Source organism: Pongo pygmaeus, chromosome 9 (genome assembly GCF_028885625.2).
Source record: "Pongo pygmaeus isolate AG05252 chromosome 9, NHGRI_mPonPyg2-v2.0_pri, whole genome shotgun sequence".
Classification (NCBI taxonomy): Eukaryota; Metazoa; Chordata; class Mammalia; order Primates; family Hominidae; genus Pongo; species Pongo pygmaeus.
Window position 1 is genome coordinate 120,072,457 of NC_072382.2, and position 12,305 is coordinate 120,084,761.

The 12,305-nt window shown below is 44.0% G+C and overlaps 1 protein-coding gene across 1 annotated transcript; it reads left to right on the top strand.

Annotated features, from left to right (window-relative positions):
- Window positions 1-420: 420 nt before the first annotated feature.
- On the top strand, window positions 421-11,838 carry LOC129007968 (T-cell surface glycoprotein CD3 epsilon chain). The gene is made up of 9 exons (XM_054439447.1): window positions 421-467; window positions 585-692; window positions 2,986-3,006; window positions 4,111-4,125; window positions 7,842-7,859; window positions 8,307-8,528; window positions 9,400-9,567; window positions 10,141-10,187; window positions 11,141-11,838. Exons 2-9 carry the CDS (start codon window positions 644-646, stop codon window positions 11,195-11,197), a joined length of 597 nt encoding a protein of 198 aa, XP_054295422.1. The 5' UTR covers window positions 421-467; window positions 585-643; the 3' UTR covers window positions 11,198-11,838.
- Window positions 11,839-12,305: the final 467 nt, after the last annotated feature.

Below are 12,305 nucleotides of genomic sequence, written 5' to 3' on the forward strand. Positions count from 1 at the left end.
ATTTAAGTCAACATGTATTTTCAAGCCAACAAGTTTTGTTAATAAGATGGCTGCACCCTGCTGCTCCATGCCGGATCCGCCATAAAGAAAGCAAATGTTCAGTGCATCTCCCTCTTCCTGTCAGAGCTTATAGGGGAAGGAGAACCCCGCAATGTGGAGGCATATTGTATTACCATTACTTTTAGTGGCAAAAACTGCAGTTACTTTTGTGCCAACCTACTACATGGTCTGGACAGCTAAATGTCATGTATTTTTCATGGCCCCTCCAGGTTTTGTCAGAGTCCTCTTGTTTGGCCTTCTAGGAAGGCTGTGAGACCCAGCTTTCTTCAACCAATCCAGGTGGAGGCCTCTGTCTTGAACGTTTCCAAGTGGGGTAAAACCCGCAGGCCCAGAGGCCCCTCTACTTCCTGTGTGGGGTTCAGAAACCCTCCTCCCCTCCCAGCCTCAGGTGCCTGCTTCAGAAAATGGTGAGTCTCTCTCTTATAAAGCCCTCCTTTTTCATTCTAGCATTGGGAACAATGGCCCCAGCGTCCTTATCTCTAGCAGATGTTTTGAAAAAGTCATCTGTTTTGCTTTTTTTCCAGAAGTAGTAAGTCTGCTGGCCTCCGCCATCTTAGTAAAGTAACTGTCCCATGAAAGAAAGATGCAGTCGGGCACTCGCTGGAGAGTTCTGGGCCTCTGCCTCTTATCAGGTGAGTAGGATGGAGGGGAAAGGGTGGTGTGTCTCCAGACCGCTGGAAGGCTTACAGCCTTACCTGGCACTGCCTAGTGGCACCAAGGAGCCTCATTTACCAGATGTAAGTAACTGTTTGTGCTATGTTAGGGTGGGCGATTAGAGCTGGGTACTAAAGGAAAAGATAGGCCACAGGTGCCTGGGAGAGCGTTCAGGGAGCAGGCAAAGAAGAGCAGTTGGGGTGATCATAGCTATTGTGAGCAGAGATGTCTCGCTACCTCTAAGAATGAGCTCATTCCGACTTACCCAGCCCTCCAGAACTAATCCAAAAGAGACTAGAAGAGCTAAGCTCCACTCCTTGTTTTGAGGAGACCAGATAGTTGTGCCCAAACCCTGCACAGGGCATATATAGCAATTCACTATCTTCGAGACCATAAAACGTCTCGTAATTTTTAGTCCTTTTCAAGTGACCAACAACTTTCAGTTTATTTCGTTTTTTTGAAGCAAGATGGATTATGAATTGATAAATAATCAAGAGCATTTATATATCTCATATGAGATAAATAATACCAAAAAAAGTTGCCATTTATTGAGTGTCAGATACTGTGTAAAGAAAAAATTATTTAGATGTGTTAACTGGTTTAATCCTACTTCTACCTGGGAAAGAAGGTGTTATATCCTCTTTTTAAAATTCTTTTTAATTTTGACTATATAAACTGATAAGTCCTCTCTACTTTACAGATTAAGAAATTGATACTCAAAAAAGTTAAATCACTTGTTTTAAACCACATAGTTAGTAAGTGCTAAAGCCAATCTGTGAGACCAGGACTGTTTGTACTCTAAATGGCTGCACCACATGAGGCAAAATGGCTCTTGATGGTTTTATTTCAAAGACCTAGAAAATGCTGTCACAGCTGGTGCTCCTGTCTCAGAGCCACAGCCGTGATGTCTCCACTTCCTGCTTCATCTTGGGTTTCTCACGTCTTGAATGTGCACACAAATCACCTGGGGATCTTGTTAAAAATGCAGCTTCTGTTTCAAAAGACCCAGACTGGAAACGGAGATTCCGCATGTCTAGTACGCTCTTAAGTTTATTAATCTGCTACTGGTCCTAGGAACATATTGAGTATCGAGGGGCAGGATGTGACTCCTGTAGGGAGTGGCCAGGCATTTTCTTAGAGACCTGTATTATAAAGTATGCTTTTCCTTAAAAAAAAGAAGAAGGAGGAGGAGGAGGGGGAGGGCCAGGTGCAGTGGCTCACGCCTGTAATCCCAGCATTTTGGGAGACCAAAGTGGGAAGATCACTTGAGCTCAGGAGTTCAAGACCAGCCTGGGCAACATAGTGAAACCCCATCTCTACAAAAAATTAAAAATTAGCCAGGAATGGTGGCACACACCTATAGTCCCAGCTACTTGGGAGGCTGAGGCAGAAGGATCACTTGAGCCCAGGAGGTCGAGGCTGCAGTAAGCCATGATCAAGCCACTGCACTCCAGCCTGGAGTGTCTCAAAATAAATAAATAAATAAATAAATAAATAAATAAATAAATAAATAAGAGTGTATCAAAGACCCAATCACCTCTAGACATCTGGCATCATAGGAATGTGCCCAATCTGCTCTGGGGATAGGAAAGTGGGGATCCTGTCTCCCCCTGTGTGGAGGTTTCAGTAAAAGAAAGGCCTAGGTGTACAGAAGGCTTTCAGGCAATGCCAGGGAAACTGATCATTGTAATGAATCCAGGGTATTGCTGAGTGAGGGCATCCTGGAGGGCCCGGTGGAAATGTGGTCCGGCTCTTCAACACACAGGCCCTAGTTGATGAGTAATCAGGGTTTCAAATATTTCCATCTCTGTCTCAAGCAAAAAACAAATGGAAAAACTGAACCACCAGAAAAGCAGAGCCAGAGATGGAACAAGAATCCCCGTGTTTATACCCAACCAAGAGCATGTTTTTCTTCCACAGAGACCAATGTTCAAAATGGAGGCTTGGGGGCAAAATTCTTTTGCTATGTCTCTAGTCGTCCAAAAAATGGTCCTAACTTTTTCTGACTCCTGCTTGTCAAAAACTGTGGGCTCATAGTTAATGCTAGATGCTTCCTTCCTCTATTTCCTCCCAAATTTCCTGGGAACCCCTGGTCAATACCAGCAGTAAGTTCCACTGTTCTAGGGTGTAGAAATGGCTGTGACCCAGCAGCAGAAGGGAAGGACATCAGATGTCGTCAGTGGTCATACTGCAACACAGCCCTTTTTCTGTTTAGGAATGCAGGTACCCACAACATTTACTAACACTTTTTTTTTCTTATTTATTTTCTAGTTGGCGTTTGGGGGCAAGATGGTGAGATATGCTTTCTTTCTTTTTTATGAAATCATCCCATCATTCTTTGTAGTTATGAGTGGAGCTTTCTCTTAGGCCTCCCACAGAACTTCCACAGATGTCAGGGAAAGGAGTTTCTGCCATCTACCCCTTTGACTTTCCTCACAAGTCTGGAGATATTTCTAGCCCAGAAGAGGGAAGCAACACAGGCAGGAAATAATGAGTCTTAACTATACAAAAGAAAAATTGAAACTTAAATGAAGTTGAAAGCACTAACGGTTTTCATTTATTTGCATTTCATATTTGATGTGAGATTCTGCGGAGATATAGCCAGAATGCATGCACAGAGTTACTCTGGATAAGCTGCTGGGGCAACATTTGGATGTGTGTTCAGAGTCACATGTCTGAACGCTCTGAATACGTGTGTACGTGTTTATGCGAGTGCACATGCATATGAGTGTGCCTGGCGTGAACTTACTCTCTCAACCACAGCAATAGAGTCAGGAGTGTTCCAACATTGGAAGCCCCTCTATTCAATCAGCTCTTCCAAACTGAGTGAACCAATGTTGTATTTAATGGCAACCATGGCTGGACACCATGGCTCACACCTGTAATCCCAGCACTTTGGGAGGCCGAGGTGGGCCGATCACTTGAGGCCAGGAGTTCGAGATCAGCCTGGCCAACATGACGAAACCCCGTCTCTACTAAAAATACCAAAATTAGCCAGACATGGTGGTGCACGCCTGTAGTCCTAGCTACTCGACAGGCTGAGGCAGGAGAATCACTTGAATCCGGGAGGCAGAGGTTGTAGTGAGCCAAGATCACAACACTGCACTCTAGCCTGGGCGACAGATAGAGACTGTCTCAAAAATAAAATAAAGGCAATCACTATGCCAGCCTAGATTCCGCCGTGCTGCCTAATTTGTAGTGTCCTTAGGAGCCATTTTTGTAAATAGTCATCAGATAAGATGTAAGGCCCAAAACAGCTTTTTATATGCACTGAAGGAATTGAAAGATCCATTGTTTCCTAAGAGTTGAGGGAAGAGTCCCAACCCACGGGAGCAGGATCTGATCTTCATTGCCTATAGAAACATTACTAATGGCTTCTTACTGTTTCCTTTTCAGGTAATGAAGAAATGGGTAAGAGGATTTCCACTCTATCTAGCAAAAGTTTTCAAATGTGGAATGAAATGCTCACAGAGTACAATCACAGTAACAAATACTGAGAACTAAAACTATTAAAGGGAAAATACAAGTATCTTTCAATGGGATCTGTATGAAACATGCCTGTATTTGTTGCTAGCTGTCATGTCAGATTATAGCTGTGCATATATGTGTTTCTGATCATACACATATGGGTGTGGATTGGAGCTACCATGTGTTTTTGTATAAGCCATGAAATCTTTGAAGGCAGACAGAGACAGTGTCTCATTTACCTAGCCCAGTGTCTGGGACACAGTAGGTGCTCAATGAATATTTTTTGAATGAATAAATGAACAAACGTATGAACACGTTGCTAATTATCTCCCCTCAAGAAGCTGATGGTCTTGTGTGAGAGACAAATAATTGAAAATATAGTGAGTTGCATGTTATAATATGGGTAGATACAGATTAAAATGAAGTATAAAGAGGGGAGTGGTCAACTCTACCGAGTGTCGTTGGGAAAGGTTCCCTGGGGGAGGTGATCCTTGAGCTGAATTTTAAAGGATAAGCTTATGTTTTAGGGAAGAAAAATATTTTATGCAGAAGAGATAAAGCTGTATAGTATGACGGTGAGAGTCTAACTGAGCTAGACCAGAATGTTTGAATCTTGGCTCAACTCTCTACTAGCTGGGTGTGTTTGAGTAATTTACCTAACTTTTCTGTGCCATAGCATCATCATGGTATAATGGAAATAATAGTGCTACCTAACTTGTAGGGTTATGATGAGGACCAAATGAGTAATTTATTTAAGGCACTTAGAACATTATCTGACATAAAAAGCAGTAGGTGGGCCGGGCATGGTGGCTCACACCCATAATCCCAGCACTTTGGGAAGCCGAGGTGGGAGGATCACCTGAGATCAGGAGTTTGAGACCGGCCTGGCCAACAAGGTGAAACTCCATCTCTACTAAAAATACAAAAATTAGCCAGGTGTAGTGGCAGGTGCCTGTAATCTCAGCTACTCAGGAGGCTGAGGCATGAGAATTGCTTGAACCTGGGAGGCAGAGGTTGCAGTGAGCTGAGATTGTGCCATTGCACTCCAGCCTGGGCAACAGAGCGAGACTCTGTCTCAAAACAAACAAACAAACAGGCAGTAGGTGAATTTTAGCTATTAATACATGGAAAGCATGCTGACTATAGATGATAAGCATTAAAGTTTACTGAGCATGTATGTTTTAGGCATTGCTCTAAATATTTTACTTGAATTTCCTCATTTAATTCTTCTAACACCCCTACTGTACAGTTAAGGAAACAAAGGCTCAAATAAATACAAAAATAAATGAAATAAACAAAAATAAATAAACAGTCCAGTCCTGGAGATATAAATGCAGATTTAGGCCAAGTGCTGTGGTTCATGCCTATAATCCCGACACTTTGGGAGGCCAAGGCAGGAGGCTCGCTAGAGCTCAGAAGGTTGAGGCTGCATTGAGCAAAGATTGTGCCACTGTACTCCAGCCTCTGTGGCAGAGAAAGACCCTGTCTCTGAAAAAATTAATAAATAGAAATTTAAAAATAAAAAATTTTACTGCAGATTTATATGATACCAAATTTCATTTTCTTAACCATTATGAATACTGTCTCTGGATATGTATAACATCTTTGTGAGCACACATATCTTTTTTTCAACTTAACTTTCATTTTAAATTCAGGGGTACATGTGCAGGTTTGTTATATAGGTAAACTTGTGTCATGGGAGTTTGTTGTACAGATTATTTCATCACCCAGGCATTAAGCCTAGTACCCATTAGTTATTTTTCCTGATCCTCTCCCTCCTCCCACCCTCCACCTTCTGAGAGGTCCCAGTGTGTGTCATTTCCCTCTGTGTTCATGTGTTCTCATCATTTAGCTCCCACTTCTAAATTAGAACATGTGGTATTTGGTTTTCTGTCACTGTGTTAGTTTGCTAAAGATAATGGCCTCCAGTCCCATCCATGTTCCTGCAAAGGATGTGATCTCATTCTTTTTTATGGCTGCGTAGTATTCCATGGTGTATATGCAGCACATTTTCTTTATCTAGTCTACCATTGACAGGCATTTAGGTTGATTCCATGTCTTTGCTATTGTGAATAGTGCACAATGAATATATGTGGAGCACATTTCTGTCTAAGCATAGACATCTAGACCCTTGTGTGAGCATGAGTTAAATCTAAGCTCTGCTACTGAATTTGTGCCAATAAAAGTTGTGAGCAATTTTCTTTACATTTTTTTCAAACAAACACACCCAGCAGAGTATAATGTCTATGTACTTTATTTATGATTTCTAGTTCATTTAACATGTCTAAGAAACATCCGTGTTGAAAAATTATTTATAAACTAAAATAATATAAACTATCTACTGTCCTTATACTCAGCTCCCAATTATAAGCAGGTGGAAAAACCTGGAGAATGATTTGTTTACGTTCTGTGCGGTCTCTGTCAGAGGGCTGCCTGAGCAACTGGGTCAGAGTTCAGTTCTGTTCTGGGAGTAGCAGGACCTCAAGAAGGAAAGGAGGAAAGGAAGTAACATTTTCTTGAGCACCTGCTATGTGTCATCCACTTTCACCTTCATAATCCATTTAATTTTTGCAAAAACTTTGTGAGGTTGGTGTTTTATCTCCATTTCCCTGATAAAGAAGTTGAGGTTCAGCAAAGTTAAATGACTTGCCCTTGGTCACACAGACTAGGGCAGATCTAGGATTCAAACACAGGGCTTCTGACTCTTGAGTCCAGAGCTCTGTCCCTGAGAGCGGCACCACCGCCTCTCCTCTCTTCCAGCTGTCATGTCCAGGCTGTAGCAGAACCCAGTGTTCCAGCCACAAGTTTTCCAGGAAATAAGAAAGGACTCCTAGCTCCACCTCCCAGGGCAAAAATGGCTGCTGTGGGAAATGTGGCTGGACCTACGAATGGCATTACTGGTTTATTAGTTGATTTCAATTGTCCACACTAATGGGCCTCCCTCTAACAAAAATAATTGAGAGCTGATTATGCTCAGATATAATGTAAAGTGAAGCCACTTTTTATTGGAAGAAGCATTCCCTCAAAACGTGTAGAGTATTTCACATTATTTAAAGGCAAAAAGAGAGAAAATTATATGGAATAAGAAGAAAGATGTTTCTTCTCTATTATGAGGGACTCAGTTCTGAGAAAGAATTTCTGAATTGTAAGAAATAGGTAAGTCCATGAATCAGTGATTCAGTGGTGTGGAGAGCTTTATTTCTGAGAAGGCCAGTAGCGCTCCCTTCTGACAAGAAAATCTAAGACCTGGATGACAGATGACGTCCTGCATTTGGTTGGTTCTTTTGTCATTCATATCTATCTGTAATACAGTTCTGGCTAATGTAAGAGGATAAGCTTGAAGACCTCTGGAATTTTTCGGCTTTAGGACTTTAAGGCTTTCTGAGCTTCAGTAGATCTGGATCTAGGAGCTCATGCTGGTATATTCTGAATCCAATGTATCTGAGTTACATCTGTGAGCTACTTAATAAATATATCTATGAGCTACATCTCATAGGCTAAGCATGAACCTCACCTCCAAGACTCGGGGCTCCTAAGTGGATGAGACCCTCTTTGGGAAGTCTTCTGGGGAGTGTGTAATTCCACTAGAAAAATTTTACCTACAATTTAAACTTAAACCAAGATATTTTCTTACTGCTGTTTCCTTTTTTCATTTTCAGGTGGTATTACACAGACACGTGAGTTTATTGGTCTTTTATTTATGCCCTGTCTGAGGATGCAGATTGGTGGGTAGATGAGAAGGAACTGATTGAGAGAGATTAACCCCAAGAACTGAGATCTTCCCAGCATTGCATTCTCAACCCCATTTTAGAAAGGTTCCAAATAAGGACTTCTGTGGGTTTTTCTTTACATCCATCTTACCCTTCCCAAGTCTCCATGTCCCTGCGTAAACCCTAAAGCCACCTCTCAAAAGGTTCTCTGGTTCCCTTCAAGGTTCTCTAGTTCCCTTCATTCCACATATCTCCTCTTCCACACCCTCTAGCCAGCAGAGCTCCCTTCTGACAAGCAAATCTAAGACCTAGATGACAGATGAGTTCCTGCATTTGGGTGGTTCTTTTGTCACTAATTTGCCTTTTCTAAAATTGTCCTGGTTTCTTCTGCCAATTTCCCTTCTTTCTCCCCAGCATATAAAGTCTCCATCTCTGGAACCACAGTAATACTAACATGCCCTCAGTATCCTGGATCTGAAATACTATGGCAACACAATGATAAAAACATAGAAAGTGATGAGGATCACCTGTCACTGACGGGATTTTCAGAATTGGAGCAAAGTGGTTATTATGTCTGCTACCCCAAAGGAAGCAAACCAGAAGATGCGAGCTTTTATCTCTACCTGAGGGCGAGAGGTAATCCAGGTCTCCAGAACAGGCACCACTGGCTCTTTAGGGAGGACCATTCAAAAGGGCATTCTCAATGATTTCCCCTAACCCAGCTCACAGTGCCCAGGCGTCTTTGCGCTTCCTCCCACACTCAATCCCGAGACTCTCTGGTACCACACAGCATCAGTGTTTCCTGGAATATAGATTAAACACCAATATGAGGCCTCTGGGTAACCCCAGTGTGTGCGAGATCTAAAATAGCAACTCCCTAAGAGACAGGACTGCGTCACACCCAGGTTCATGGCACACCAACATGAGCATGCCATGTTGTGGCACATGGAACCTCCAGAGATAAATTTTTCAGAAAGGTTTGCAAAAAAGACTCAAGGCCACTATAGTAAAATGGCATAAGCTAAGGTATAATAATAAAATAATAACAATACTTAACATTTATTGAGTGCTTATTAAGTCTCAAGCACTCTCTGTACCCAACACTTATCAAGGATTTTTTTCATGTAATCCTCTCAACAACCATATGGGTTAAGTACAATTTTATTCCCATGAGTAAAGGGATGAGGAAACAGAGGGTTTGTGAGTTGAAAACACATTTCACGCTTCTCACAGTTAGTGAGTAGAAAACACATTTCACGCTTCTCACAGCTAGTGAGTAATAAAGCTGGGACTCAAACCCAGGGCTGTTTGACTCCAGTGCCTCTACCCATGGCCACCACTCTTTGCTTGTCAATGTTGTTCTAAACATATTGAAGGGGTGGCTCTGGCCTTGGCAAGCGTGTGAGTAGTAAGGGGAGAATGGCCTTCGTGCACTCCCTCCTCACCTCCAACGCCTTGTGTTTTCCTTGCTTAGTGATTTCCCCTCTCCCCACCCCACCCCCGACAGTGTGTGAGAACTGCATGGAGATGGATGTGATGTCAGTGGCCACAATTGTCATAGTGGACATCTGCATCACTGGGGGCTTGCTGCTGCTGGTTTACTACTGGAGCAAGAATCGAAAGGCCAAGGCCAAGCCTGTGACACGAGGAGCGGGTGCTGGCGGCAGGCAAAGGGGTAAGGCTGTGGAGTCCAGTCAGAGGAGATTCCTGCCAAGGGGGACGACCAGCCTGGGCCAGGGTGGGTGGCAAGTCCACAGCTAGGTCAGAACAGCTTCTCTAGAGCTTCTATGCACAGCTTCTATTACTGTGATGACAAGATCTCAACAGAGGGTTTCAAATCTCACATCACTCCTCCCCTTCCCATCCTAGAAAAGTGCAGAAAAGTTTATGAACATGATGGGCTTCCTCACATGCCTGTCAATGCCTGCAGTCATCCGATTCCACCCCTAAGCTGTGGGAAGAGAGACTTTGATATATTAGCTCCTGCCTTTTCCTTTCCCTTCCCCCATGGAGAGAAACAATGGGAGGATCTTGAGCTGAGGAAAGTCACAAAATGATGAGAAGAGTGTAGGGTCCTTAGAGATGAACGAAAGAAAAAAAAAGAGAAAGGATGTCTGAACAGAAAAGGGAGTGGTAGAGGAGAGAACAATGGGGTTTGCCATTCTCTATCTGGGTCTCACTGGCACAGACAGTGCTGCAAGATTGGTTCCCTCATGGGAATGAAACGTTTCCCCTCCTTCCTCCGCAGGACAAAACAAGGAGAGGCCACCACCTGTTCCCAACCCAGACTATGAGGTAACGTGGGATAGAAATGGGCCAGGATGTTGGGGGGGGATGTTCCTCCAGGGGGGAAGGGAACAGATGGGATGGCCCATCTTGTCTGCCAGATGCCTCAAAGCCCCTCACTCAGGGCTTCCATGACAACCCTCTATGTGCCACCTCTGCCTTCTTCATGGTAAAACAGGACTGTCTCAAAGGCTGCATGGCTTCCACAATCATGGAGAGGTGGAAGCTTGCGGAAGACATACTCCTCTTTCTCTGGCTTATTCATTGACCGGGATACAGCCATGGAGAATATCATATATGCAAATTCTAACACAATAAATTCAGGGCTGATATTCCACCAGCATGCACCAGTATAGCGAGTTATTGAAATATTAAAATTATATAAATATTATATAAAAGTTATTGAAATATTAAAATACTTCATTGGAAAATAGCCCCAAACTTTGCTCACCCCAACCCACCCTTACACACACACACACACATACACACGTGACCAGACATCCCAGTCCCTCCCCTACCAGGTTGCCTCTTGAGTTGGAGTAACAAAGAGTTAATGCCTGGCATGGCAGAGGATCACCAGGATTGTTCTAGTTGATTGGTATGTGTGCACTACTAGTTGTTAAATATTTTCACTATCACACCTGGATATACTCAACAAATATTTGTTGAGCACCAGCCAAGCACGTAGTGTTTACTTTAGCTTAAGTGAATTATTTAGCCCTGACAGAAGCCCTGGAAGGTGGGTCTTTATGTTCCTATTTTTGAGATGGGAAAGCTGAGGCTCACGGAAGGAGGTGACCAGCTCAAGTCTCCTACCGTCCATGCCAAATTAGAATTCCAGCCTGCCTCCTGACTTCAAGTCCAAAGTTCTTCCCACGCACTAAAGCTAGATCTTCAGTGTCCTTTCTTAGGAGGTACTTCCTCCCGCACCACTGACCACCCCCTCTCTATTTCACCCTCAGCCCATCCGGAAAGGCCAGCAGGACCTGTATTCTGGCCTGAATCAGAGACGCATCTGATCCTCTGGAGAACACTGCCTCCCGCTGGCCCAGGTCTCCTCTCCAGTCCCCCTGCGACTCCCTGTTTCCTGGGCTAGTCTTGGACCCCACGAGAGAATCATTCCTCCGCCTCATGGTGAACTCGCGCCCTCCAGCCTGATCCCCAGCTCCCTCCTTCCTGCCTTCTCTGCTGGTACCCAGTCCTAAAACATTGCTGCTTCCTCTTCCTTTGAAGCATCATCAGTAGTCACACCCTCACAGCTGGCCTGCCCTCTTGCCAGGATTATTTATTTGTGCTATTCACTCCCTTCCCTTTGGATGTAACTTCTCCGTTCAGTTCCCTCCTTTTCTTGCATGTAAGTTGTCCCCCATCCCAAACTATTCCATCTACTTTTCTATCGCCGTCCCCTTTTGCAACCCTCTCTGGGGATGGACTGGGTAAATGTTGACAGAGGCCCTGCCCTGTTCACAGATCCTGGCCCTGAGCCAGCCCTGTGCTCCTCCCTCCCCCGACACTCCCTACCAACCCCCTAATCCCCTACTCCCTCCCCCAACCCCGTCTCCCGTCTCCACTGTAGGCCACTGGATGGCCATTTGCATCTCCGTAAATGTGCTCTGCTCCTCAGCTGAGAGAGAAAAAAATAAATTGTATTTGGCTGCAAGAGTTGCTGTCCCTGTTTTCTGAGAGACCCTCAGAGGCTGCCTTAACTCCCAAGACCATTCAGGTTCTCACTACCTTTGACTAAATTCTCAGCTATGACCCCAGATGCGAGCACTCTCTGTTTCCACAGCTGGTAGGGCCGTTACCTGAAGCTCTCTTTAGAGAGGGCATAAGGGAATAAGAAAAAAGAGAGAGAGAGAGTGAAGGGAGGGGAAAGAAAAGAAAAAGAGAGAGAGAAAGAAAAATAAAAGGAAAGGGAAAGAAGGGAGGGATTGAGGAAGGGAAGAAAGAAAGAGGATGGGAGGGAGAGAAAGAAAGAAAGTTTCACCAACTTCTCTTGGAGGAAAACATCAAACGTGGCAGAGAAAGACTGATGGGCCCCTGATGGAGTGGTTGGTAGAAAATGAGCAAGACAGAAACAGGCCTTGAAAGACAGATGAAGGTACGGAAGAGGACGGTGGCGGTGGA